Source organism: Bipolaris sorokiniana (genome assembly GCF_000338995.1).
Source record: "Bipolaris sorokiniana ND90Pr unplaced genomic scaffold COCSAscaffold_3, whole genome shotgun sequence".
NCBI lineage: Eukaryota > Fungi > Ascomycota > Dothideomycetes > Pleosporales > Pleosporaceae > Bipolaris > Bipolaris sorokiniana.
Window position 1 is genome coordinate 32,290 of NW_006911897.1, and position 27,806 is coordinate 60,095.

The 27,806-nt window shown below is 48.3% G+C and overlaps 8 protein-coding genes across 8 annotated transcripts; 3 read left to right on the plus strand and 5 right to left on the minus strand.

Moving 5' to 3' along the window:
* Positions 1–1,981: 1,981 nt before the first annotated feature.
* On the plus strand, positions 1,982–4,012 carry COCSADRAFT_168142 (uncharacterized protein; the record flags this gene model as incomplete). The annotated part of the gene is made up of 3 exons (XM_007698493.1): positions 1,982–2,229; positions 2,396–3,557; positions 3,611–4,012. 3 exons carry the CDS (start codon positions 1,982–1,984, stop codon positions 4,010–4,012), a joined length of 1,812 nt encoding a protein of 603 aa, XP_007696683.1.
* Positions 4,013–6,986: 2,974 nt separating this feature from the next.
* On the minus strand, positions 6,987–7,747 carry COCSADRAFT_351463 (uncharacterized protein; the record flags this gene model as incomplete). The annotated part of the gene is made up of 3 exons (XM_007698494.1): positions 6,987–7,193; positions 7,253–7,379; positions 7,607–7,747. The coding sequence occupies 3 exons, from the start codon at positions 7,745–7,747 to the stop codon at positions 6,994–6,996; spliced, it is 468 nt and encodes a 155-aa protein (XP_007696684.1). The 3' UTR covers positions 6,987–6,993.
* Positions 7,748–9,397: 1,650 nt separating this feature from the next.
* Positions 9,398–10,983, plus strand: COCSADRAFT_110081 (uncharacterized protein). Its single transcript, XM_007698495.1, has 4 exons — positions 9,398–9,780; positions 9,828–9,898; positions 9,954–10,368; positions 10,420–10,983. Exons 1-4 carry the CDS (start codon positions 9,486–9,488, stop codon positions 10,809–10,811), a joined length of 1,173 nt encoding a protein of 390 aa, XP_007696685.1. The 5' UTR covers positions 9,398–9,485; the 3' UTR covers positions 10,812–10,983.
* Positions 10,984–12,009: 1,026 nt separating this feature from the next.
* Positions 12,010–13,206, minus strand: COCSADRAFT_82403 (uncharacterized protein; the record flags this gene model as incomplete). Its single annotated transcript, XM_007698496.1, has 1 exon — positions 12,010–13,206. The coding sequence occupies one exon, from the start codon at positions 13,204–13,206 to the stop codon at positions 12,010–12,012; it is 1,197 nt and encodes a 398-aa protein (XP_007696686.1).
* A 1,456-nt stretch (positions 13,207–14,662) lies between these two features.
* On the minus strand, positions 14,663–16,275 carry COCSADRAFT_82511 (uncharacterized protein; the record flags this gene model as incomplete). Its single annotated transcript, XM_007698497.1, has 2 exons — positions 14,663–15,978; positions 16,053–16,275. 2 exons carry the CDS (start codon positions 16,273–16,275, stop codon positions 14,663–14,665), a joined length of 1,539 nt encoding a protein of 512 aa, XP_007696687.1.
* An 859-nt stretch (positions 16,276–17,134) lies between these two features.
* On the minus strand, positions 17,135–19,224 carry COCSADRAFT_33809 (uncharacterized protein). The gene is made up of 6 exons (XM_007698271.1): positions 19,042–19,224; positions 18,882–18,978; positions 18,786–18,825; positions 18,420–18,720; positions 18,232–18,359; positions 17,135–18,179 (listed from the first exon to the last, which is right to left on the minus strand). Exons 1-6 carry the CDS (start codon positions 19,164–19,166, stop codon positions 17,233–17,235), a joined length of 1,638 nt encoding a protein of 545 aa, XP_007696461.1. The 5' UTR covers positions 19,167–19,224; the 3' UTR covers positions 17,135–17,232.
* Positions 19,225–19,840: 616 nt separating this feature from the next.
* Positions 19,841–25,866, minus strand: PKS13 (polyketide synthase PKS13). The gene is made up of 5 exons (XM_007698498.1): positions 25,459–25,866; positions 23,993–25,403; positions 23,577–23,939; positions 21,509–23,512; positions 19,841–21,452 (listed from the first exon to the last, which is right to left on the minus strand). The coding sequence occupies exons 1-5, from the start codon at positions 25,824–25,826 to the stop codon at positions 20,190–20,192; spliced, it is 5,409 nt and encodes a 1,802-aa protein (XP_007696688.1). The 5' UTR covers positions 25,827–25,866; the 3' UTR covers positions 19,841–20,189.
* Positions 25,867–26,202: 336 nt separating this feature from the next.
* On the plus strand, positions 26,203–27,518 carry COCSADRAFT_110091 (uncharacterized protein). The gene is made up of 3 exons (XM_007698499.1): positions 26,203–26,380; positions 26,434–26,798; positions 26,950–27,518. The coding sequence occupies exons 1-3, from the start codon at positions 26,219–26,221 to the stop codon at positions 27,383–27,385; spliced, it is 963 nt and encodes a 320-aa protein (XP_007696689.1). The 5' UTR covers positions 26,203–26,218; the 3' UTR covers positions 27,386–27,518.
* The last annotated feature ends 288 nt before the right edge of the window (positions 27,519–27,806 follow it).

A 27,806-nucleotide genomic window follows, 5' to 3' on the forward strand; every position in this document is an offset into this window, starting at 1 on the left:
ATTCCATGCAAGGGAAACGTCAAGACATGCACGTGGTAATATATCAATGTTGGACCGCTTGGGAGGTTTACGTAGCCGGGCCTATTGAATGCCAAAACCAAAGCTAGTGCAACATTGCCTCGAGATTATGCAGCCACAATATGTTGCACCTGCTGCTTGAATGTCCACAAGCGCTCGCTAGCTCCCCCATCGAACCAAACCCTGGGCTAAGCCTACATCTATCAATGGCTTTCCAGTAGAATCCCACACTCGGAAGCACAAATGTGTGATGCTACTCTGCCCATGCTTGACACAGCTCCTGTCGCGTTCGCATCGGTTTCAATCTACCTACTGTCGGCATTTTTAGGAGTTTTTATGAGAAGCTAGTGTCATATGTTTAACCACTCTTATTTTGCACTGAAATACCCCATTAATCATTACGCTAAGAATTCCAATACAGAGAGAGCGAAAGCTTTCACATATGAATCATATCGGTTTGCTGTACGAATAACAGCAGTATATGAACGCAAAGCTGAGCGCTCAGCAATATGAATTTATAGAAAGCATGCAGATTTACCTTTAGTGTCGTTGTACAAAAGCCTTATCACTCACTGCGTTACTATCTTCATACACACGTGTACAGACCGAGCTCGTATTCACTCCACCACCCGCCTTCTACAGCACCAATGAAGGAAATACCGGGTCTTCCACAGTTACAACCTAACTGGTATTACCCAAGCTTTCAATAAAGCCATAACTCTCATTAGAACGAGTCACTGGTGGATGAATATTAACCGATTGGTGTACATAGCTCTCAAGACGCAACTTGCGCTGCATATGGGCCACGCGTTGACATAATTCACCTGGATATGTGCGCTAGGCAGAGAAAGCCTGCTAGCTGGAACGTGTCAAAGTATCTGAAGTTGTGAGCTGTGACCAGTGACAGGTTGCGCTAGGACTCAGGTCAAGGGAAAGGCTAAGACACATGCCGTACCTCCATTTGCTCTCGTGCAATAGGCTTTTCGTACCAAGTTACTACAGTTCTGGAGATCGGAGCAACGGGCTGCTCATATGATGCGATCCTCAGCTTCAGATAAGACTGGTTTCATCGTGATATGACCGGTGAAAACTGCATGTTATTGGGTGGAAGTATTGCGGTGGAAATTGGGATGCAGCAAGGTTGGACGAATGGAGCAACACACCATCAGTTGGTGCACTTGATATGGACAAGGTCTGCATGTTGTTGCAGGTAACAAGGTATCAAGAGCAAGTAAAAGCTAATCTGTAGTCTCTCCGATTACTCTCGATGGAGCTCCGTACCTTGAGCTGACAAGTGATATCGGCTATCTAGCTATTCTTGTGTTTGGGTGTACGGAACCACAAAAAATTTATCATGAACACCGATGTATGTAGATTGTAATCGAAATGCTTTCTGCACGCCAGATCAAAGAATACTGCATATGCTTTGCTACATGGAGGAAGGCTTTGCATCAGTTTTGGCGCACACATGCAGAAAGCTATTCAGCGTTGTGTGTCGCAACCCAACACGTAACACGAACTCATTACGTATATACTTATCGCACTACAGACTCTGTTTGGAACGGCTGAGCTCCTCCTGCAGTGTCACGTAGATGTGTACTTCCGCGATTGGTCAGTACTGGCGGGGTAGTGGCCATGGCGCATGACAAGCCAGTCCACATTAGTTGATTACGGTAAATGCCAACTGCAACATCCCGAACAGTCACTAGCGTCACTCATCGCAGCAGAACAGGCTGACATGTGATTCATTCAACGTCGCTACCAGGAAATGCGTTAAGTGACCCGAACAAAATAAATTTCAAAGCGTGTTTCTCGCCTATGCTGGTTGGACCAGCGCCGATGTCAGCCCTTTGCGACACGAACAGGGGTTTGATTGCCGGTAGTAGACAGAAGCAGAAGTTTGATTATTCTATCATATCCTCATCCTCTTGCTACCTCGCTAGTGCAACTCAAGACAGAAAACATGGAAAATTCCATGGCGGAGCAGCAACTGACAGCGAGATGCACTGTACCGCCTTTCGACTACAATACAACCGACGCAAATTTTAATATCTCCACTCAAGCGGGGCTCCAGGCTTGGATCTATTGGCACTGTTGTCAGAAGGGCTTCCGATATGATGGGACTTCAAGGAGTTTAGAAGAGCTGAGAAAGCATTTGTTTGCTCTGGAAACCGGACTTTCAAGGAAAACCATCCGCCAAGCGATTAGCCAGTAAGTATGTCTTGTGACTGATCCTTGTTTGGTAATATTCTGTTATTGGTTCACTTCACGTGCCAATATTGCTAAGCTTGCATGATGTTCTATGGTGAAGATCTGAAAACATTTTCATCGGACAATATGCATAATAAGCACCCATGCATTAACTGACCCCAAACAGGCTTCTTTCTGCAAATCATCCGTACAGTTTGAGGAGGGAAAACAATAAACATACTCCAACAAACGACACAACAAACAAAGACACGAATATCCCGTGCTGCAACCCAAGTAGCAAAAATTACAGTTCCTCCAGTACTGGCATATCTGGGGACCCTAAAACTGATCAAGGTCAATACGTCGCTGAATATAGCTTGACATCTATTCACAGCAGTTTCAGTGACACAGATCTTCTTGTATCGGATGATAGTGAAGATCATGGTACCAGAGACATCCGAAGCAATGAAAGGGCTATCCAAATCCGGCACGCACCTTTAGTGGGCTCGGACGCTATCTTGCAAGACACTCAAAATCTACTCCCACAATACGGGCTCATTGGTATGTGCGGTGAAGTAAAGAATACCAGATCTAAGCTTTTCTTGAACACCAACGTCCCGTTCTCTATGTTCCTCTGCGGAGTCCAAGGAAGCGGCAAGTCCCATACGACATCCTGTATTCTTGAAAACTCCCTGATTTCCTCTAAGCATCTCGGAAAACTCAAAAACCCGCTATCCGCGCTAGTATTCAGCTATAGTCACTTTGCTGGTGACGGCATTGGGTTCAGTATCAGTGAAGCTGCGTTCTTGGCTTCCGCCGATACCGAGATACCTGGTGCAGCCCATGTAAAGATGGTCCATGTTCTTGTCTCACCGTCAAACTATGTGCAGATATCTAGGCTCTACCTACAGCTTCCCAACATTTCGGTCACGCCGTTTAAGATAAAGCCTCAGAACCTCGACATCGCTGCAATGCTTAAACTGATGAACGTCAATGAGTCCGAGGAAACACCTCTCTACATGGCACAAGTCTCGCAGATACTTCGGGAGATGTCCACGGCAGGCGGACCATTCAATTATGCAGTTTTCAAGATGCATTTGAAGAAGCAGAAATTCAACCCAACACAAACCAACATGCTCCAGATACGTCTCAGCTTACTAGAGTCATTTTTGGACATGAACGATAGCTTCCCTGAAACAAAATTCCTGCCTGGTGAAATAACAATCATGGATATGTCGTGTCCTTTTGTTGATGCCAACACAGCATGCGTTCTCTTTGAGATCGGGCTTCAACAATATTTGCAGTCGAAAAGTACCGGTAAGATTATCGTTCTAGACGAAGCACACAAGGTCTGAAACCATGACATCTCTCGAATCCCGATTCTTCCACTAATGTCAATCAGTACATGCTTAAGACACCGGGAGCGAAATCGCTGAATGAGACACTTCTCCAGACCGTTCGCCTACAGCGGCACCACGGAGCTAGGGTCATCATTTCAACACAGGAGCCTACCCTTTTAACTGACCTGATCGCTCTTTGTTCTGTTACAGTAATCCATCGCTTCTCAAGTCCAGAGTGGTTCTCGGCTATCAAACGTCATATCCCCATCACAGATGAGAACCGCGATGATCTTATGCGAAGAATCGAGAACCTAAAAACGGGACAGGCGATCGTATACTCACCCAGCGCAGTTTTTGGTTTTGATGACCACAACAGGTTAGTCATGGGTACAAGCAGAATGATCGACGTTCGTGTCAGGAGGAGGCTTACGAGGGACGGTGGACAGTCTGTACTAGCAGTCTAGGAAGGTGGCTTGTCAAACAGCTTGGACACATACACATTTTGTATACACTTAATGTGGAGAATAGCGTTTGCTTCTAGTCTCTGTTGTGTGTTTACATGGTATTACAGGGGCTTGAAGAACACATACGACTAGTTACGACGAGTGATTACGTCAAAGATCTGTGATCGCTCTTTGCTTTCCGGACATAGCACTAGCGTCGGCAAGAAGTACCTACTTAGCAAGATAGCGAGGTTGCACGATCTTGCGCGCCACAGCAGCAACAAGGCTAGCACGACTTCATCGACCGAGGGAAAGGCTGCCGGGATTGAATAGGGCGTTCCTGACCCTATTATTCGCGAAAAAAACCTTGTGGTGCTGCTCAATCGAAGGAGTACTACTCTGATGTTAGATGAGACACCCCATGTATCAGGCATAATGGTGACGATGTGACTGTAATTTATCGCAGTGAGCCGGACTCAAGTGCTTACAGGAAGCCCTAGTATGATATTTACCAAGGTGTCAGAGATATTCCGCGTGTGCAGAGAGTTAGATATTCTCGAAGTCGAGGTACCCCGTTTGTTTTCCTGCACAAGGGTTTTTCCTGGCCTAAGGGATGGACATTTATGCAGACAGGACAGCAAACGCTCATTATGTAGAGCGAGTGAGTGAGAGTTTGGGACAAGCCAAGGAGTTATCAGAACCATAGAAACTCTTGTAACTAGCGATACTGCCAGCTAATTGAACGTCTGTTGCACCACAGCCTCTATGCAAGCAGATGAGACGATGCAGGCAATGAAACAGTAAATTCCTTAATTTCAGAGCTATTATCATACCTGCACACGCTGAGTCTCATAGCCAGATTTGACTAGTAACCTCCCTCCCCGTGTAGCGGAAAATCCGGTGGTCCGAAACTACCCAATAAGAGCATAAGGTCAGCAAGCATTCCCGCGAGTTGCTTTATTTTATTGCTTCATTCCGGTCCACAAAGATTCCCGTCACATGGGTAGAGATGTTTGCAGAACTAATTGTCCCTCTAGAACTATTTTGCACGCAAATCTTTGGGGATTTTATATCATAGAATCTCTTTAGCTAGAGCTCTAGCTGTCGCATCTGAATCGGAATGCAGACGAACTAGCAGTTCGAAATTACATTATACTTGAAGGCTCAGTTCCCGTAGAAGATGCGACCGGCGAGATACATCGAGATACGCCCTAGCGTCAATGCTTCAAGAGCCTAGCTTCCTCCTCGGCCTCCATCTGCAGAAGTATGATCGTCAAGTGCAGCTAGGCATATATCTTTAGATCGTATATACTAGAGGTGGAGATCATTAAGGCATAATGAAGCTAAAGACTTTGGACTGATTGCACGCTGTTAGGCCAATGTGAATATGTCACCCGTCCATCCGTATGCCCTCGCTAGTCTTCTTCCATATCTCCTTGCCCAGTGGAACGAGATCTTGTTATTTGGCTGTGTTTCGTGAAATTGAATGCTTCTTCCAACACTATGTTCTATAGTTTTTGGGAAGAAGTTCCAGGCTAAGCCATGCGCCTTCTCGGGCCGAAAAGTCGATAGCAACCATCGCGTGCAAAAATTCAAGCCGAGGGACCTCGCCAGGGAGGTCAGGATTATGGGGTGAGTGAAAAAGTACCTTGAAGATTTTTTGCGTACGTTGGTCGATTTTGAACAATCTCTTGTCCCCAGATGGTTGATGGTGTGCTGCTGTTTGTCGTTCAGGTTGCCCACGACCTGTGTCGGTAGCACCTGTCTTGATTTTCATTGATGTTGCTAGTATGGAAGCACGATCAAAATGGCCAGTAATTTGACTGGTGCGGTCATGGAAGACCTCCGAGAATGGCTGGTATGTAAATTCTTCAATGGGTTCAGACTTCGCCGACTTTTCCGGTTCAATTCAACCGAGTGTTCGTTTAACTGTGTGATCACTGCCAAGCAGATCTACAACCATATCATGTTGTGTTTTCCTACGGTTATGTGTCTAGTAATGTATATCTACCGCTGCTCAAAACGCGTCAAGATTGGATTCAGCTTTGCGTTGTGCCTCTACATTCTGCCTGTTTCGTCGATGGTGGACTAGATAATTTAATTTACCATCGGTGGGGTCAACATACCGGTAAATGACTGAACCTTCAAATTTTGTATTCACAATTGCAGACTAGCCATCAAAACTGCGATTGTATTTGAGCCTTAATTTATCTTTCTTTAAATCCATCTCATCATCGATCTTGCGAGCCCAAGGTTGGAAAAGGTAAAGTTGATGAAGACATTCAGATACTACCGAGAGTGAAGACAGGTTTTTCGAAACGAGGGGTGAGACCAATGCGCGAACTATCGCATCTGATCGAATGAACTTCTCGACCTCATCTGTCACTGAATGTAAACCGAATAGAAACAATTGTTTGTCATCGAAAAGGATATCGAATAATGGCATGATTCGTTCTACAGAATTATCTGGCATTGGCGGATTGTATTGTGTCTCGATTTTCGAGGACTTCGGATGTTGTGGCGGTGCACGAGAACTGAATTGTCGCTAAGAGGGGGGCGCAAAAATTCCGGCTTTCAACACTTGAATCAGGCCTGTTTTGGCTGCATCGAGGCTGAAGCGTAGACTCTGAAATGAATCCATGAGTTCGGGTGGTAGGTCGCGTTCTGGTGTCATCTCATCTTTGTATTTGGCGTAGACAAAATCTAGGGTCTCGACTTGCTTGAAAATATTGTTAAAGGCGGCGGAGCCGAGATAGGATTCATCAACGATGTTACCCAATACTTTATTTCAGAATAGCGGCCATCCATTCTCTCTCAGTGTAGGGTGCTCGTGATCCATCCAGTGTATCCAACAACATCTCTTGACGATACTCTGAAAACCCCTGCATTATATCTGCGAAGTATGAAGTGTCTTCACGAAGGGCCCATAAACGGTCCTCTTTCGTATTGCGCTCAGCAAACGCAATAGCCTTCAAACGCGTGAGATCGAGGCGAGCGGGCGTTTAGTACGGCGCCTCCGTTGCGATAAGTTCAAGGGAAGTGAATGCAGTTTCTTGGCCTGTTGGTGGTCCAGGATCTGACACTATCTCGCCCTCAGTCAACGAAGACATATCGTTTAGCATGACTTCACACCAGGTGACCGGGAAATTCCATATGCGTTGCTGAATCTCCAGAGCATTGAGCCCGTGACTGGGATGCATGCCTACTCCATTGTCATATATTCAAATGCGTCTTCATCGTCATCCCACTACACAAGCTCACCATACGTATCAGAATTTTCTCTGTTATGGAACAGCATCCTGTACCCATTTAGAAAAGCGGATGTGTTCGCACCGCTCTTGTCGCCAAGAGCAGCTTGCTCTAGATCTGTGTGGATAAAGTCGTGAGGCTGATTTTTACCACGGGCATGGAGAGGAATCAGTATTTTTTTTGGATTTCACAAGATCTTCGAGGTTGATGAACGGCCACATGTATGAATTCTTCTCCTTTGAATGTTGGCGCCAAGCCTGAATATTGACTTGGCATGTCCAGCCATGCGTCCAGCAGCAGCATCTTCTTCCGGGAACAGGACTTCTTCATCCATCACTTGCATAATGCTCTTTCATATCGGTCCACAATTTTTGATAACGTGTCATGATCTTTGAACAGCTGTTTCGCATACGGACTAGTTGTGGACCTGACCTCTTGTGGTGTTGGGAGGGGGGAAGACCTTGGAACACTATTATGGAGGCTTTCAAATATGCTTGAATAGCCCATTGCGACTTTGCGCCCTGGTGTTTTCAAATTGTACTGCGTTGCAACAAAAGTCTTGCAGAACGATTCGGAAAATCATGGCACGAAGGCTTCTTTAACGAGAAGCGGGGTACCGAAGTAACGCGCTAATCAAGATTGGGATTGCTGCCTTATTATGTGAGGGAGAGAGTGATTTGGTCGCAGCCGAAGCGCTTTCGGTCCCAGAATGGTATATGGTCTCAGCTATCGGGACGCCTCTTTTGCCAAATTCTTTGGAAGTTTGTATTCCTCTACTACATAATCTGTCAAAAAAATTATCCTATTCAGAGCAAATTGCCATGTACGACGGATAATGATGGGCTCCGGCTCATTGACATGGAGGCTGAGCTGCTCAGGGAGGTCTCTTACAGACGGCGCAGAGCAGACTGGTTGATCAGCTATTATGGCTCGGCGTGGAGGCAGATACATAGGTTGTATAATCTTTATCAACAAGTAGCCCAGGATGATGTATCTGCTATCAAGCAGTGAGGCTGTTTGTCTGCGCTGAGAACGATATCAATGCGTGAGATCACCTCAGGGTGTAGGCCGAGCTGTATCGAATTTCCTAACAGAGTTTAGCTTTAGAATAAGAGGGTGTTATCAAATCGAGTACCTCGAGAGAGTAATAGCTAGGAAGGGAAGCTCACTAGGAAAGGACAACAGTTGCCTTCTTTTGAAAGCCCCCTTCTCTTGCCCGCCCTAATCTCGGCATACATACTAAGTCAAAATACGTTTCCATTCTATATTCTTCTTGTACTAGTATACAATGTTCTAGATCTTATTGTAGATACTTGTAGTTATAGTACTTCCCGAAGAACTGCTCATAGTGGACGTAACCCTAGGCCTAAGTCAGTATAGGCCACACCCACGAACACCAACCCTCCAGCATACGCTATTGAATAACCTGCGCTATGTACATCGCAGGACGACAAGAAGCAGCTTGTTCGATGTATATGACCTTCTTGCATCACTGATAAAATTTGCACAAGTTTCAATATGATTCCAGCTGTTATTTAACGCTCCTATAATTTTGCAGAGCCCTAATGCTAAGCCCAACAGGGTTTAGTTTTGGAATGACAAGGAGCTTTTCAGAACCGAGCAGGGTGGGATTTGACTGATCTCAGATTGTCACCAGGATAGAATCACTTCCGCCTCGTTCATCAGACTTCCTTGGGAAAATTGAAAAGACCCTTTAGATGAATTATCCATTTCCAGTGCTGCATGTTGCGTCACGTAATTGTCGGACCAATTTCTGGAATCTCTGAATCGTGGTACAAGGCCTTTGCAGATCGTGCGTTGTAGCGGGCCACTAGTGCGGCCTCTAAAGCAGGCGATTCTCATTGCCGAAAGATGCGCTAGCACAATTTGCAACATTTCTCCGAAAAGTGGCTTGCCCTTGCGTAGTGCGACATGATTAATAGCAGCGGACGCTCACAACATCGAATTGCCATGGGCGGACCATGGTCTAGTGAGAAGTAGTTCCACAGTTTGACATCTGAGTACGACAAAGCCATGCCGTGTGCCTGAGAGTCATTGCTAGTGAGCATTCTAGAAGAAAGCCTAGAATTCAGCGCCTAACCCGAGCCGTCTCCCCTTATCTAGCTAACTCCTGAACACATCATCTAAAGGTTCCCAGCTGCTCAGATGAAACAAATTTTCTTCATCACTCTTACACTCTTTTTGGTCCCTCCGAAAGTAAAGTTATCCTCTATTATATGTCGAAATGGTCAACGCCGCTGGTCTTCTGCGTGAAACCAATGCCCTGGTTAGTCGCGCGGGCGGCATTCATGTCCCTCCAGAAGTGATTGCCAGTTGGCCGACTCCCAATCACATCTCTCCAGAGGAAAGGACATGGGGCGCCCCAGTAGCTCTGTCTATCTTGTTAGTGGTGACGCTTCTCGTCTATGTCGCCCGCATGTGGGCACGGCTGACTATGACCAAAAACGCTGGTGTTGATGATGCTCTTATAAGTGTATCTATGATATTCTTGATCGGACTATCAATTTCGGCAATTCTCGGTATGAGCATCTGCATCAGTCATCTTGTCACAACTAACATCGCTAAGGCGTGAAAATTTATGGCTTCCAATGGCATATGTGGGATCAGACACCGACAACCAAAAACACCACAACATACGTAAGATCAACGCTCACTGTTCCATTCTTTGATGAAGCTCATTGCAGCTACTTAGGTCACCATGGCAATCGAACTCACTTACATGATCTCCACGACTCTAATAAAAATTTCAATTTTGCTCTTCTACCGACGGCTAACTGGTTCGTTGACTAACAGATTTGTATACCTAGTATGGGCATGCATAGCGGCTTGCATTCTTTATTTTGTTTCCTTTATTATTCTTATCTTTTTCGCCTGCTCTGTAGCTGTTGGACGAAAAGATTGTGCTGAAGAAGGACCATTTATAGTCTCTGTCACGACTGTCTCAACAGTACAAGACCTTGTTATCTGCCTTCTTCCTGCTTTCCTTATCCGTAATCTTCAGATGCCCAAACGCCAGAAGCTCGCAGTCTGTGGAATCTTTGGCTTAGGTCTTGTCACCACAATCTGTGGTATCATGAGGTTGTATTATGCAATCTATCTTTACTATTGTAAGTATCCCTATAGAGTGTTATTGAATCATTCGGCTTATCATAATCTAGTTACGTATGATGCGACATGGTACGCGTATTATGGCTGGATTTGGACCGTACTCGAAGCCGACCTAGGCTTGATCTGTGCGTCAGCTCCAGCACTTCGAGTTTTTTTCCGCCACTCCTTGGGATTGATGTCTTCTTCCACTGGTAATCCGCGATCTAGGGCCAATAAAACATCTTCTGATGTTCTGTCGAATCGAGCAACCCACTCGGGACAGTTAACGCGGAATGGTGGCAGGAAAGATCTGGAATCTCAAGGAGACCACATTTACTTGGACAGCATAATAGTCGAGCGGGGTTTGAGCAGCAGAACCCAAGAAAGAGACGATGCAAGTCAGAAAAGCGATTCCAGCACCCGGAACCTTACAACAATAATCCATGGGCCTATGCTGAAGTAATAAGGTCAGCACTTTTCAGTGATATACTACAGAAAACCCGAGTTTGAGTAATTTTCTCTTACAAAAGTGTGCGCTCAGTGGCAAAGCCGGAACGAAAGCTGCCACTATGATTTCTGCAGAGTGATAGAGATTTAATTGCCAAACTACTCTCTGGCTACCCAGTATAGACGTTGGCACCGATTCTACTAGTCGATTTTATGACTTGTGAAACGTAATAGTTAGGGACTGAACTTCCTGTTTTCCTTTGCTGTAACACCAGTACCTACTAGATTTTGACTAAAACATTCCTTACACTCCTTTTTAGCGCTAACATCAATCTCTAAGACCAACTCAAACCAGCTATCGGGTTGAAGAACAACCAGCGCGCCAGTATCAACATGGACACCGTACCGATTATAAGCCGCGCCCAATTTCTACCGCTGCATGTCTGTAGTCGAGTGTGTAGAGCGTCACTCCTAGCCTCTATTCTGTCTCCCGCTTCAGCAACCTCGTGAGTCAGTCTATCTTCTATTGGCCTTGCTCGTCAGACCATAAGTAGTCGATATAGCTTCCCGCAAGTACTTGTAGCGTGAGATACTCGCGGAATGGCTGTAGATAGACCAAGTAGATTGCAACCACCTGTTTAACCTAGGGCGGCAAGAAGCGCGGGATTACTCGGCTTGTACCATCGCGACTGTGAAAATAGGAAAAGGACCTTAGTAATTTTATAATGCTTTGAATAGGAAATCACTAACTAACGTAGTTTATAAGCGAGCTGGTTAGTCCACTAGCTATAATCACCCATCTCACCTTTACGTATACCCCTCTATGCCATGTCTCGTAATCAACTTCTTACACTATTATGCGAACGAATAGAATCTCTTTATTTGAATTTACTATAAATTGTGGCCGAGTAGTATGGACTATTAATTCTATTTGTTCAAACTTTAGAATCTTTTTATTTAGCCTATAATAACAGCTGATAGTAAAATGAATAGAATTGTTTTTAAAACACAGCGCCATGCGCCAATAATCAATTAAAAAATCTATTTTTTCTTAAGATTTTACTAACTGTTACTTCGATTCCGCTCTTTATCTACTCTACCCTACTCAAATTGAATCTAGTATCTCTATCCATGGGAACATTGCGGTCTTGTCTATCAACTTATTTACAATCTGAAAATCAAATGTTCTTCCCTTTCCTAATAAAACCAAAAAATCAACCAGCGAAACTCCAGCACTGAGGCTGGAAGATAGGAGCATTAACACTGTATAGCGTCTTGGTGTAGACAGTTCCAATGTAGGCATTAACATCCATGTTGAAGGTGCTGGCGAACCAGGCGCCGTTGGGGCAGGTAGCCGTGTCTGGTTTAGTGAAGGTAATACCTGAACTACTAGCATAGGCAAAATTGAGGTCAGCAGAGAAGGCGTTGATGATCTGAGGCTTGACTTCAACTCCGGTGGTCAGATCAATGACGCCTTTGAAAACACGGATACCTAGGGCAAGGTTCAAGTCGAGATACGGGTTGAGCTGTAGTGACACCTCGGCACTGACATCAGAGGAGACGGAGGTTTCGGGTTTCCAACCACTAGATGAGGTCTTATTGGAGTCAAGGAGATCGAGGTGGACCTGACCATTGACAATCTCGCTGTGGAGACCGAGGGAGGCATCGACAGTACCTGATGCTGCAAACTCGACACCCAGACCGAATTTTGCGATGGGACCGACATCGAGAATTCCGGGAATGCTAAAAGCTGAGACAGACGCGGAAAGCGGCTGGTACTTGTACATGTCGGAAGAGAAGGAAGCAGCGACAGTTGTAGATACGTTGAGGTTTACGAGACCAGAGTAGTCGATGTCAAGATACATCTTGCTAGACTTGAACTTGAGGAAGTTGAAACGGAAGCCGCCCTTGATACGGATATTGCTTTCGAACTTCGCTTGATCGACGACAATCTTGAGGTTTCCTGTATCGATGAGGGTACCATTAATCTCGCCACTGAATGATGTCTGGAGGTCGCGCTTGGCAGGAGCCGTGATCGTATCAAATTCAACAACGGCATCCTCACTCTGTTCGTCAAGAGCAGAGCGCTGGCCAGAAGCAGTGGCAGTGAAAGAAGCCTCATCAAAACTAATGGCGGAGACGGTGTAGAAACCACGCTCGTCGGCAGTGTTGCAGCCGCCATCGGGAGAGTAAGTAATGATGATGAAGTTAGATTTAGGCCACGCGGCAGAGGCGGCTTTGACAGCAGCAGTATCGCTAAAGATCATGGACACAGCGGAGTCGGTGCACTTGACGGAGGTGATTCCGGCGACTTCTTCTAACACCACGGTAGGCTGCTTCATGGCAACATCAACTAAGGCTGACATGCCCTCAGCAGCATATCCGAGGATAATTTCTTTGGTCGGCACCATGGTTTCCTGTCTGGCCTGAAGGCTGGTGGCGAGACCGGACTTGAGAGCCTGAGGACGCGGGATGGGCTTTAAGATAACTGGAGGTCCGGTTTTACCATCTGTTTTTCGGGCTTCGAGATCTTTGAGGTAGCCGGGCTTGATTCCAGGCCTGCGAATAGGCTTTAGAATTGCAGGGGGCGCTTGACCTGGCCCCTGTGTCACACCGACACTGTTAAAAGGAGATGGCCTGAGTCCATCGAGTCGCTGGACAGGACGAAGAACAGCGTTGTTGTCATTACTGGGCAATACCGCAGCGCTGGTGAACCCAGTGAACGCGGCGATTAAACAATGCAGAGAAGAAGAGGTCTTCATGGTTGCTGTAAGATGATAGTACTTGAGCGAGAGGCTAGCAGAACGGAGCCGCAACGATGATTAACAGAAGCGAATGACTGTGATCGGGAAAGCAAAAAGAAGGCGATGAAGAAAAGACCGGATGTTGTGGAGTGAGGAGGAAAGGTTGAGATGTGGAAAGAGTGAGAGCTTTATAGCATGCATTGTGATGTCCTTCTGAAGGCTTTGAATCGTGCATTGAGCTGAATACCAAGCGTTGTTATCGCGATGCCAACTATCTGGTGGTATTTGATAGGGTTTGAGGGAGTTTTTGGATTCTTGGCTCATGTAACCCTTCGGTTCGAGGTGTGAATGTGAATGGAAAGGGTGGAGTTGGTTCCCAAGAGAGTAAACCCCTGTTAGCAGAATTTATGCCTTGGTTTGTATATGCACCATGCGATGATAGCTACTGACAGGGTTTATGCGGGGTTAAACGCCCTTATAATAGCAAACTCTACCGAACTACCCGATGAGCAAGATTTTTTTTTTGATTTGAAGTGTGCAGAAATACTGAATAATTAAATATTTGTTTACTTGGTGCTCACTTGCGCCCGAAGTTAGAATGAAGAAACTCCTACAAAAACCAGTCGTTAACTACAGCGCTGATAGCGGTACCATCACCTGATTTTCCAACCTCTAATGGTCTGCCTGACTATTGAGTCCTAAGCTAGTCAGGGTAGCTAATTCCAGCCTTAGTAGCTTCAGTCGAGTTAGTTGTCTGTCGCAATCCTCTTCCAAGCCACTCCGCATAGGGCCGCATACTGAAGCTGGAACGAAGGAATCTGTGGCTAATTTTAAATCTAAAAGCTTAGCGTCTAAAGGAAACCCCTGTTCATCGGCGCGATACTGTACTAGCCGGCGAAATGCGCGAGCCAGCGTAATGCATACTTAGAACACCAAAATTAACACTGCGGATATCGTTATACAGCCACGTACAATAGCTATTGTTGAAAGATTTTTGGAGATAAGCTCTATAGACAGTATATAGATTGAAGTAATATATCTAGCGTATCTAAGGCGATTTTATAGGATAGAAGTTTCGTAAGGCACCGATACCAACTAGTTTAGTCTTGCCCTCCCACACTAGTTATGACCAGTCGCCGTCTAGCAAATCCGCGATAACCTTGCCTTCTGCAATGTCCTTGTGAATCTCTTCAATTGTCCAAGACTCAAAGACATGACCGGCCGGGATGTTAGTATTCTGGAAAGATTTGCCTTCCAGCACGTGCGCCCGGGCCTGGCTGAACTTATCGTCGACGTATGTCTCAACATCATGTCGAAATACCCATTTTGGGAACTTGAGCCGAATCTGTTTTGGGTCCTTTCTGGTGTTTTCCCAATTAGTTGCACCCATAAGCTGGGAATTCACGAATGCCATCTTCTGGACGCAGCTGGCGCGCTCATAGCGCAGCAAGTTGTAGACACGTGCACCCAGTGGTCCGCTTTTGTAAGCGTTATCGGTACACGCATGTCTTAGGCAAGCCGCGAGCGTCACAGCATCTTCAACCGCCAAGGTACCTCCGCTGACCGAGGATGGGACAGTGGTATGCGCTGCATCTCCGACCTGCACCACTCTACCACTCTTCGATGTCCACTCAGGGCGCAAATTGCGCCAGAGTAAGGGCCAGTGCGTTATTGAGCCTTCAGGCGTCGAACTGACAAGACCTTGGATAGCGGGATGCCAGTCTGAGACACGGTTCAGGACAGCTAATACCTCCTGCGAGCTGACATCTGGATCCCAAGATTCCTTTGGCTCGCTGCCGCCTGGTAACAAGAACTGGTCCCGAGGCGTCAACCCCCAGGCAACAAGATCTGGCGAGATCAGGATGCCAATGTGCATTCCTGGTCCCAGCCAGTACTCTTGCGAAGTGTCCTTTTTGGCGCGCTCGCCCCACTGCTTTCGGAAGGCGTCATTGCGCATCGCCAATTCGGTTGGAAAAGCTGTGCGGTACACCGACATGCCACTCGAGCGTGTGGGCAGACGCTTGTCGGCGATGAGAAGTTCAGAGTTCGAGTGATGGCCATCGGCCGCTATGACCAAATCGGCGACATGTTGCACTCCGTCCTGTGTGAGTACACCGCCCACTCCGACTGAGTCATCCTCGAAATACTTCTCAGCACGCTGGCCGTACTGAACCTTGAGGCCTATTCGAGCGACTTGCCGAAGAAGCATCTCATGGAACTTCCGTCGTATCTGGAACGGTGCCACGAAAGGTAGGCCTTGACGCTCTTCCAGATACTCCGGATCGTTGTATATCGGCACCGAGGGGCCTAGAATCAACTCGCCGTAATGCCTGCGGTAATATGTCTCGCTGTCGCGGCTGTCTTCTGCCAGCTCCTTGCACATCTGTGGCCAATGCCGCAGTGTCCTTATGGCTGATGGTCCGAAGATAATGATATCGCCTGGTCAATACATACTGGTCAGGCTTGCACATTGGTGCTATAAGTTATAAATGCGAAAATACCGGAACACTCACCCGCGAACACGGGATTCTCGCTTCGTTCCAAGATACCTACGACTTCATGGCCGTTACGCCAACACTCCAACGCAGACATCAGCCCACCCGTACCAGCTCCTACCACGAGTACCTTGAGGCCAGTTACTGGCAACCGCTCCGGCAGATCACCCGGACTCGCTTGCCATCTTTCGGGGTCGTAGTCATTGCGGTCCCCGTTGCGCAGGAAAGATTGTCCTTTCATGACCTCTGCAAGAGAACCCATGTTCAATTTATCCGTCGGGAGAATGAAACCAGCGCGATGAATCAGCTTCCTCAACCCTACTTACTTCAGCGGCTGCGCTGGATTTAGTATCATTCAACGGACACCGAGTCGCCACACTTAGCGATGCGAGGACCAGGTCGCAGGACAGATTGCATATCAGATCTGTACTAGAACGGTACCCGGAGGATTTGCAGGGCCGTTGCTTTCGTCACCCGTTATCGCGGCTCGATTGGGGTCATGCGGTACATTTCACGCGAATATCTTGGCACTCGGCATATTTTCAGAACCCGGGTCCGGGGCGCAAACAGCTGTGAGTGGGATTAGCACGACTTCGACTTGAGCAATGATCTCGATGCGATGCTGCCTAATTCATAGTACAAGCTACGGGGATCTTGTTGACAGTCTGACAGCACTGTCGCGGCACTGAACAGAGGTACACCATGAGTGAATGAGCAGCGCTATGACAAAATCACTTGTACACGTCAAGCTCTTTCGCGTATAGTGGTCCTCACACAAAACAAACCGGATGAGGTTTTTGTAAGAGTTGACAGGCAGCAGGAACAGGTAGGTTGATTGAAAGGGTATATTCAGCTAAGGTGACAGCATAGCAGACAAAGGCCTGTTGAAGTGAAGGGGCAGGGCGCTTTATATAGTCTTGCCAAGGCGCTACTCAGGCGCTTCCAGGCGTTTCTCCAGGCGACTATACATTTCCTAGCTAGAAGGCTGAAGGTTGCCACAGCTGCCTAGCAACCTAGAGACTCGTCTTTAATAACCCTAAGGGGCTTCATCTTATCTTTGGCGGAATAGATCATGACAGTTTTGAATTGAACAGCATTTTCTTGGAAAGCATGGATCTTGATATAAATTTTTTCACTAGCGTTAGGTTGGACTATCTAGAACGAATGCTCAAACAAGTATGTCTAGCCAAATTGTGTTTCATGCTGCCTGCTTGATGTTGCGGTCCAGTCCGCTCATATCGACCGCAGCACTGACGGCGGGCTGGTCAGCAGAGGCCGATTGGGTCGCATGATTGACGAAGCCAAGATCGCCGCGCACAAGTCTGGCTGAAAATCCATCAATCACCTCACCAGTGAAATGAGTGAGGTTTAGCTCATCTTTCTCGTGTGCAAACGTTCGCTTGGTGATCCGGTCGAGGATGGAAACCTCCTCCGTTGTCAGCTTCTCCAGCATCTCCGGTCTGTTCTCTGCCTCTCGAATCTTCTTCACTACCGCATCCTCTGCCGCAGAAGACACGTTCATGGACTCTAGACCAAAGTTGATTGACTTAGCTGTTCGCTTTTGGACGTCGGCATCCTCCGTATTTGTGTCAGCGATGCCTTGAATGACTGGCTGTATAGTCTTAAACGCCATATCGAAACCTTCTTCCTGCTCAGAAGTGATGAGTGATGCTTCTTTCATCCTCAATTGCCGAAGAACCGTCATGACAAGCAGCAGAAAACGGGTGTAGCCTTCCGAGACCTTGGTGGCATGCCACTTGGCAGCTTGCTCTTCTCCAGACTGTCCACGACGGACGGCTTGGATTGTGACCGCCGCTGAAAGACCGGAAGTCAGAGCGAGGTGTACTCCAGAGGAGAAGTATGGATCGACGAAGCAGCCAGCGTCTCCGACGATCCTGAAACCTGGGCCAGCATACGCGGAAGCGCTGTAGGACCAGTCTGAAGCTTGCTTCATCTCACTGACTATTTCGGCATTTGCAACCATAGAGTTGATCTGCGGCGCAAGCTTGAGATATTCCTTGTAGAAAGAGAGGCCATCCAGTCCGGATGCCTTCTTTTTCGCGAAAAAGAGCTCCTGATAAACAACGATACCACAGGAGAGCGTGTCGTTGTGCAGTGGGATCGCCCACACCCATCCGCTCCCGTCTATCGCAATGCTGTCAGCGATGTCACTTAGCACAGTCTGACTACCTCCTACCTGACAAAGCCTCGAAGAATGGCGAATTTTCGGTCTCACTGCCCGCATTGTATTTGGTAGCACCCTTCCAGTAAGTCCAATTCGCGATGTTCTTCAGTCCTTGATTGAATCGGCGGTTCTTGAGGTACCTGGAAACGATAGTCAGCTATTGACAACATAGGTATCCATGGAGTTGAGAATGCCCATACTTAGTAGACATAATGCCGTTGCGACCGCTGGCATCGATGACATGTCCAAATTGAATCGTGCCAGTCTCGCCAGTCTTGCGACTCCAGGTTGCCGTAGTTGGACGTCCAGGGTTGGCAAGGTGGTTCTCGGTACTGAATTTGCCCTCTGAGTATGGTTCAAAGGTAAGAGACTCTACTTTAGTCCCATCGAATGTTTTAGCGCCGCTCTCGCCAGCGTGTTTGAAGATCAACTCATCCGATTCCGATCGGACGACGTTCCATGAGAAGCCGCCAGGGCCAAGTGCAGCGGCAAAGTCAGTGTCTGCAGAGATCGTTAGAAGCTATATATTCGGAACGATGTTCGATGGCTCGCAGTCGAGCACATACAAGCTGCCTTCTTCTCCGTAATTTTGAAGGTTGCACCAAACTACTCTCAACGTCAGAGACATATGCCAGAATATCGCAGCAGCTTCTAGAGTTTACCTTCTTCTGGAACCCGTGAGCATCAAACGTCTTCTCTAGGTCGATGAATCGTAGGAAGAAACGCATAGATGCGAGCATGCTTTCGCCAACGTGGTATCTGCGAACTAGGTTAACTTCCAGCCAAACACCGCATGCAAACCCTCCACTTCAACAAGCACACCTTGGGAATTTGTCGCTCTCAAGCAGTACCACATCTACTCCCTCCCTAGCTAGCACAGAAGCTGCATAGGAACCAGCCGGCCCACCGCCAATGACGAGAACATCAGTCTTTTCTGGGATCGACATTGTAAGATTCCTTTTTCAGTATGTCAGTAAGATGACCGATATGTAGAGCGAACACAAGTAATCGAGTAAGCTCGGGGGGTGTACGTACATATATTGACTGGGTGCCATTTCCTTCGGAGCAGACGGATTGTAGAGACTAGGCCACTCTTGATGTCCGTGACGACGATGATCCTTGCCAAGCGATCTTTTGGTGTTGTGTCAGCCGGTGTATTGTGCGGTACCGATCAGGCCGGGCATTTGTCGAGTTTGCCTTTGTCACGGATTTCCCGCTTTTCGCGTACCCATGACTAACGGGAAATCCTACTTGGATGATAACGCGGCCACCGGGCTGTGTATGTTCACAGCGGCATCCGTCGCGGTCCTCGGACATCATTGACGCAGACATGCGTGTGCCACAAATTCACAAGTGCAACTAACCGTCGGATTGCAGCGAAAGCGCTGTCTCCCAAGTCCGACCTCATGGATCAAACCCGAGAGTAATGTGCTCCCCCAACCTGGATTTCTCATACCATAGCGAAATACTGGAGACAGAATCTTATAGTGAAATAGATGTCTCACGTGACAGACTTGTGCCGACATTTTGCCCAAGTTATCTGACAGTGCTGACAAACGTTTCACAGATCTCCCAGAGGGACGTAGATATCTATCAGTCAGAGATTTTATTTCTAACAGAGGGCTTGACTATTATTTATCATTCCTGAATTGACCAGCTGCTGAACTTTGGATAGACATCAGTCATGTGATTGATAAGTTCATATCATTATATTGCCCTTGGAGATGTAGATGTCAACATTCCTAGAATCACCCCTGGCGCGCTACTTAATAAATGAGGTCATAATTGTATATTTTGGTTCAATTTGGGGAAGCCAATATAGGACGTGCTATGATAGTTGTTCCCGCGACTTGGAGAAGAGTAAACAACGGGAAAAGCATGTAGCGAAAGAATCAATGAAATTAAACCCTAACAACGTGCACCAAACATCAGAAGCATGGTTTATGCCACCCTCAATAGACCGAGACTACTTAGCTGTAGTACTCGTTCAGCCATGCCCTCAGGTCGCCAAGGGTCGGATACTCGAGAAACAGGCTGCCATTGACAGTGACACCAAGCTGTTTGCGAAGCTTCTCTGCGATTACCAGACTCATCAGGCTATCGACTCCGAGGTTCTCGAATCTAGCATCGTCACTGAGATCGGATTCGTCGAGCTGAGCTTCGGCAGCGAGAAGTGCGATGGCTTTAGACGTCACGCTGTCAGCGTTTATAGCTACAGCCTGCGCCTTTGTAGGAGGTTCTTTATGATCGGAAACTTTGGTCACGGATACAGGCGCTGCATTGACTGACTGCTTGACCACGGTAGGAATGGAGGTTGGTGTGGCAGGGGTTGGCTTATTAGACGTTCTTTCGGCAAGCGGAACAGCAACCTTATTCGAGATGTCGGTGTGAGATCTATCGCCAGCGACCTCTGGCGCAGAGAAGAAGCGATCCAAGAGTACACGCGGGTATCTCTTAAACTTGATACCGCCACACATGCCGATGATGGTGCCCGCTCGAAGCACATATACATCTCCCAAGTAAACCGTAGGGTCCTCAGGTGTAGGAATCATCTTGACGTAAGACTGATAGTGACTGCCTGCGGCCAGTGGCTCAGCGAAGCGAAGGCTATCCCAACCCGGAGTGACGTGGAAGTTGCCACGGCAGTCATTGACATCTGACACATTCATGATGAAGCCAGCCAAATGCGCAACACTGTCGATGAAATAAGGCGGTATAGTCCACGTCCCGCTGCTCTCTTCTGTGAGACAGACCTCTGCCACGGCTTCCAGACCATGCAGAATGACGGACTGCATGCCGCGGTACTTGTCAGCGTAGTTGACTAAGTTGGCCGCAAAGAGCGTGTATGCCATGCTGCGCGACAGACGGTTCGCGACGCCAGTTGCGGCAAGATGCTCTAAAGCGTCAATGCGACCTTGCACAAGGTGGAGCAGAGGTCTCCACTCGGATAGCCAGCTGTCGGCAGCACCGAACAGAACGTTTGCCGTTGCGAAAGGCTCGTCTACCACCCCTCTAGCAGAGACGTTACTCCAGGTCACGTCTGCGATGCGATCATCGACATTTCTGATCGTGATGGAGACTTGTATGATCTGCGGAACAGTGGTGTTTTTCTGTGCTACGAGCCCTTTCGCCACGTGAAGGTTGGCTACATTCATGTCGCTCGGTGTTTCACCAGGTTTGATCTTCTTCAGGAGGTACTTGCCGAGTGTAAAAGCGATATCAGCGTGTATAGACTATCGTATCTGTCAGTGCTGTCTCTCTTGCGACTGTGATTTACATATTATCTTACCGAAGTCACCACACCACAGTCGTTCATCTGATGGCCCCATGCAGCCGCCAGGAAGTCAGGCTGCATCAGATCAGATTGCATAACGACCGTGCCACCTGTACTCGAGTAGGTCTCGTGTATGATCTTCTGAACTGTCGAAGTGATGAACTTGCTATTCATACCCATGAGAGCTGCTCCAGTATTTCCCTGAGTCGCCTTTCCTGCGTCGTAATAGGTGTTACCCTTTGTTAAGTTCCACTCCCCATTGTACATCAGCCAGTGGTTCTTGTCATTCCATGCATAGGTCGGCAAGTCCAACAGGCGCAAAGATTCCTGATGCGGGCGATGGAACTCGTTCCAATCCAAGTTGATGCCAGCACAATAAATGGTACTCAGGCTTGACGCGACGGTCTGCCAATTATTCTCTCCCCGGCGTAATGTTGGTGCAGTAGTGATGCCCGGTTTCATGATGGACTGTACAAAAGCAGTGCAAACAGGGTGAGGCCCAATTTCGACCCAGATCATACTTTCATCAATCGTCCCAATTTCTAGGGCAGATTGAATAGCGCCCAGGAAATTCACAGTCTCTCGGGTTCCACGGCGAAGGTACTCGCCGTTGATAGTTTTCTCATCGAACACCACGCCACCAAGAAGAGGTGATATAATGGGTATAGTTGGTGACTGGAATATCACACCCTGTTTGGCTATCTCCTCAAATTCATCAAGAATTGGGTCAGTCTGTGATGAGTGGAAGGCGAAGGCGACGTCAAGATCGAAGCACTTGAAACCTGCGTCAACGAGTTTAGCTTTTAGAGCATCAATGTCCTCTACGCTACCGCTGAGTACCGTATCACGCGGTCCGTTGATACACGCAATTTCGTAGGGCGCGGTCTTCGCTACTTCGGAAATCTCACCCATGGCGGCGCGTACAGCCAGCATCTTGTGACTACCGATACGGCATTTAGATTCTAGCATCGCGGCTCGGTGACCCACGAGAAAGATGGCATCAGCCGCCGTCAACACGCCAGCAACATGGAGAGCTGCGTATTCACCAAGGCTATGACCTACGACAACGTCCGGCTCTACTCCTAGCGTCTTGTAGAACCTGGCGAGCGCAATCTCCACACAAAGCAGAGCAAGTTGCGTCTTGACAGGGGAATGTGCCGAATCAGACGCGTGGCTCCCATCAATGACTGGGAGAAATGAGGGAAAGCCATGAGCTTGAGCGATGTCATTCAGATTCGATATCTGTGTGCGAAACTCGCTACTATGGTGGTACAGCTCAAGATTGAAAGATTTGTGCGATGCTCCCTGTCCAGTGAATGCAAAAACGACCGGAGGCGGGCCCATGGCTGCTACAGGCTTATGCACATCGATAGTTGAGTGGAATTTGTGCAGTTGTTGTTTCAGTTTGTCCACGCTCGATGCTGCGACAGCTAGTCGATAGTTGTAATGATGGCGACGAGCAGTTGTCGTATATGCGAGACTGGCCAGCTCAACCTCTCTGGTTCCATTTAGGTAGGCAAGAAGACGCTCAATGTTGCCTTTCAGGGAGGCCTTACTTTTTGCAGAGACAGTGACAACATGAGTGTTTCGAGGATCAGCTGTTTTAATTTGAGGTGTTGGAGCTTCTTCGATTACCACCGCCGAATTACCGCCTGCCGCACTGAAATTGTTGACAACTGCGATCCGCTTTTGTTCAGTTGATCGCCGCCATGGTGTTGCTTCGAGTGGGATGCGCAAATTCCTCTTGACCAAGTCTACAGGGAAGGCAGGATTGAGCGAGTGCTTGATCCCGATGTGCCTGGGGATAGATTCGTGTTCAAACATCAGCAGCACTTTGAGAAGCGCGGTGATACCGGCAGCCGCTTCACCATGACCAACATTCGATTTGACCGCACCGATATGAAGCGGCTTGTGTGAAGCACGGCGCCGTGTAGATGGAGCAAAGACATCAGCGACGGATTGAATCTCCTGCATGTCCCCAGCTTGGGTACCAGTACCATGCATCTCAACATAGCTCACCTGTGTTCGCCAAACATGGTTAGCATAGATTCGCCATTAGGTATCACCATAAGCCATGACTTACATCGAGCGGATCTACGCCGGCTTGGCGCATGATTTGAGAAGTGAGGTCCGCTTGTGCACTTGCCAGTGGATGTGTGATGGAGACAGCATCTGCCGAGTGGTTGGTGCCGGCGCCAAGTATGACACCAAGGATATTGTCGTTGTCAGCCTGCGCATCCTCGAGTCGCTTGATAACGACTGATCCTACACCATCTGCACGGCAGTAACCATCTGCCTCGCTATCCCACGTCTTGCACGCGTTTGGAGTTTTAGAGAGGAAATGACCGTTGCTAAGTCCAGCGAAAGCGTCAGAATTTGTCAACACGTTCATGCCGCCAACGACCGCACAGTCGGTGTCCCTGCTCCAAAGGGAGGTACAAGCCATCTGTTTCTACAGTTAGCAATCCGTCTCATACGCTGCCGTGTATTCAAACTAACCTGCAAAGTTGCTAGTGAAGACGAGCACGCGGTGTCTATCGAGTAGCTTGGACCAGAAAACTTAAAATAATAATTAATACGGCCCGGTCCAAAAGCGCGACAACCTCCTGTAATGAAGTAGGTACTAATCTCCTGATTAGAGTTAACTTCGCGATAGTCATCGCTGGCTTGTCCATAGAATGTTCCAGTACGTGAGCGATGTGAAGCTGGAGTCCTGTCGGCGACATGGCCGGCTCGCTCTAGTGCCTCGTATGCTGTGACCAACGCAAGACGCTGCATGGGATCCGTTTGCTGTGCTTCCCGCGGCGACATGTTGAAGAAAGCCGCGTCAAAGAGGCCTGGATCGTCGATGAAGCAGCCATAAGGTGTCCAACTAGCATTCATGCGCTGATTTTGCGGGTCGAAGTGCGTGTCGACATCAAAGCGATCGGCAGGAATCACTCGATGCACATCTAGACCATCCTCTAGGATCTTCCAGAATTTATCGGTATCGGTAGCACCCGATGGCATTCGGCATGCCATACCCACAATTGCAAGCTTGGACTGCGCGCTGCCTCGGGGGAGATTGGGACGGCGGTCTGGCCTGTCGATCCACTTGCTCATATCTTCAGTCTCCGTCTTACAACTTGACAGATTCGATTCGAGCGCCACACCCAGGTTATGCGTAGGTAGTGAGGGCCTGGCGACCATGATCTGGCATTTTGAAGCGCCTAAACTCAAGCCAAGATCAACTATGCCTTGAACCACTTGGTCCCATTTTATGATGCAAGTGAGAATCTCCTGGATAACATTGTTGAAGAGTGCGCGGGCCGTATCTGCTTCGAACGGCCTGCCAGTGTTGGTCGAGAACAGGATCCTACTTGGCACCGCCGCCAAATCGTCGAACATCGCCGTTTGAGAGACGGCTTCGACATGTTGAAGGCCGTATATATGCTTGGCGTGGCACAACCCACCATAGACAGGCAGAGGTACCAACCTGAGGTCACGGAAAAAGTCACAGTGACCAGAGAGATGCTTTAGGCGGCCAGGCGGCCCACTGATGGTGACAAAGTTCCGGCCAAAAGCGCTGATGAAGATCTGGCTGGGTGGCGAGACTGCCTGGGCGTGATGGAAGGCATCAAGCTCAGCTTGTACATTGTCGACACTGACTTCGGGCACCACATACGCCCAGCTGTCGAGAGCACCGCCTTGATCATCTGGTGATGGAGAGTGAAGGTTGCGAGAGACTTCGCCGACCACGATGCCTAGTCGGAAAGCAAGCCGGACTGCTTCTCGCGCGGCGGAAACGAAATTCTCTAGCGAAGATGCTGATGCAGCTGCCGCAGCGACCAACAATCCAATGCCCAGACCCGCGAAGCAGATGTTTCCAGCATCGTTTAAGCGATGGGCAGAGTTATTGTCTCCATAGAACCTGCAGCAATGCGTCAGCAAACTATCGGTCGGAGAAGGGAAGTGGGAACTCATACCCGATAGCGCTTGCCAGCTGGAATACGCATAAGAGGACACCATCGATGGACGCGCCCAGCGGGCCAGCACGCAGTTGAGCATTGTTTGCAAGGTCGAGAACGCTCTCGTATGGTGGTATCAAAGACTTGAGTGCCGTTGGTAATTGCAAAACCTCATCTCGTAGGACTTGAGTTGCCTCATGTATGAAGCGCGCTACCTGGCCATGGTGTCGATCCTTAGTATGGATGTGAAGCTGACGCACCAAGTGCTGAAGATCGTCGTGTGGAAGCTCGTTGCCAAAGCAGACAATGCGTAGGTTTGATGACTCTTCCATGGAGGAGTCTGTTGTAGGTGTCAGGTTCTGACGGGGAGGATCCAGCCAAGACATCCTGCACGTGCGGATGTTGTATTGTAAGATGAAGGGGGCGACAGGACTACGATCAAGCAGGACGAGGGCATGGCATAAAAATACACAAGTTCAAGACCGGATGAAGAGTACTCAGGTTCTGTGTCTTACCTGCTCTCATGTGCCTAGGCATTGCTTGCGGCCGGCACGGCCGTATCGGCTCTCCAAGAACGGCTGATTGTCTTTCTCAGTGACCCGGCGTCTGTGCTGATACTCAGTATTTACCATCTGGGTACCGAGATGGCCGAATGCAGACCAATCGTAGTCCGACGTTTCTGCGCGGGCAATATCTGCATGTTGCCTATGCCAATGATAAATCCCCGTTATTTAGTTCCAGCGTCTGTAGTCACGGACATCACAGCAACACATTCAAAATGGCGCCTGGAGAAGGAGGATACCGACAAATCAACAAAGCACTCAACATCTGCGCTTTCGAAGATTACTTACACGGCCAACAAAGAGGTCTTCCCAAGCTAGAGGACGTCGAACAACTGACTCCGAGAGTACTTCGTATACTTGGCCAGAATCCCGGCAAGGTTCATCACCCAATCATCGTTCTTGTGCGAGTGACCATCTAACTTTTCTCCAGTTTACACTGCAAGGAACAAACACGTTCATCATCGGCACGGGCAAGGAGCGTCTCATCATCGATACCGGCCAGGGAATTCCGGACTGGGCTAATCTTATCGCATCCACTCTTAACTCTTTAGGCATCAAACTCATAGGCGTGCTACTAACTCACTGGCATGGCGACCATACTGGCGGTGTACCAGACCTGCTTCGTCTATACCCGGAGTTGAAGAGCTCTATCTACAAGAATTTGCCTGGAAAAACGCAACAACCCATATATGACGGTCAATTGTTTGAGGTAGAGGGTGCAACGATCCGTGCAGTACACACGCCGGGTCATTCCGACGATCACATGTGCTTCGTATTGGAGGAAGAACAAGCGCTGTAAGTACACGATTTGATGAGATTGATGCTGTTGAAGAATGCATCTACTGCTAGGCCGCAGCATGCCATCGGAACAGACTGCTACCACGGTTCCTGCATCTCTCATACTGCTCTAGGTCTCTATGATCAATATGCTTATTCTAGCTTCTAGATTCACAGGTGATAACATCCTTGGGCTTGGCACCGCGGCTGTAGAGCATCTCGGGACATTTATCCAGAGCCTCAAAAAGATGCGCTCACTCAACTGCACCAAAGGGTATCCGGCTCACGGCGTAACGATTGAGGATTTACATGCAAAAATCTCTCTTGAGCTCCGGCAAAAAGACCGACGGGAGAAGCAGATATTGCAGACATTGGGACATTTCAGATCGACGGCCGGACTTGCAGAAGGGCGCAGCAAGGGCAGCGTCACCGTCCAGCAGCTGGTCACCGCAATGCACGGCGCAGATGTCGATAATGAGGTTCGAACGCTGGCACTAGAACCTTTTGCTGAGGAAGCTCTGCGCAAGCTGGCTGAGGACAGGCGAGTTGCTTTCGAGAGACGCGGTGGAGTGAAGCGATGGTTTGTTTTGGGCACAGCCGCCTGATTCCATCACAAGCTGATGAAGGGAAGATGCTATTCCATTACTTCCTGTGAGCGCCCAACTATGGAAGCCCGGTTTATGGCGTTGTATAAGGCAGACATTGTACTTGAGAAATAGACTCAACCGTTCCACTTCTAGAATGCGCCATGCAGTGGTTAACTGTGAATCTGATCAGGCTGCGCCCTAGCGGGGCAAAGGCCCATATCGTCTCTCCACAATCCGGCGGCATCCTGCTACCGGTGCAGGCCTGGAGGGCACCCCAGCAGTTTGAAATGATGCTAATTCAAGGTTGCCACGACCCATTTGAGTATACCAGCCAATAAAGTCATGAATTTTCTTGGTACTTTCTAGGATGAGTTACGCAGCTGAAGCCGCGGGCCCCTAGTCAAGCCGCCGAAATATCCTAAAAAGGAACCTCATACCC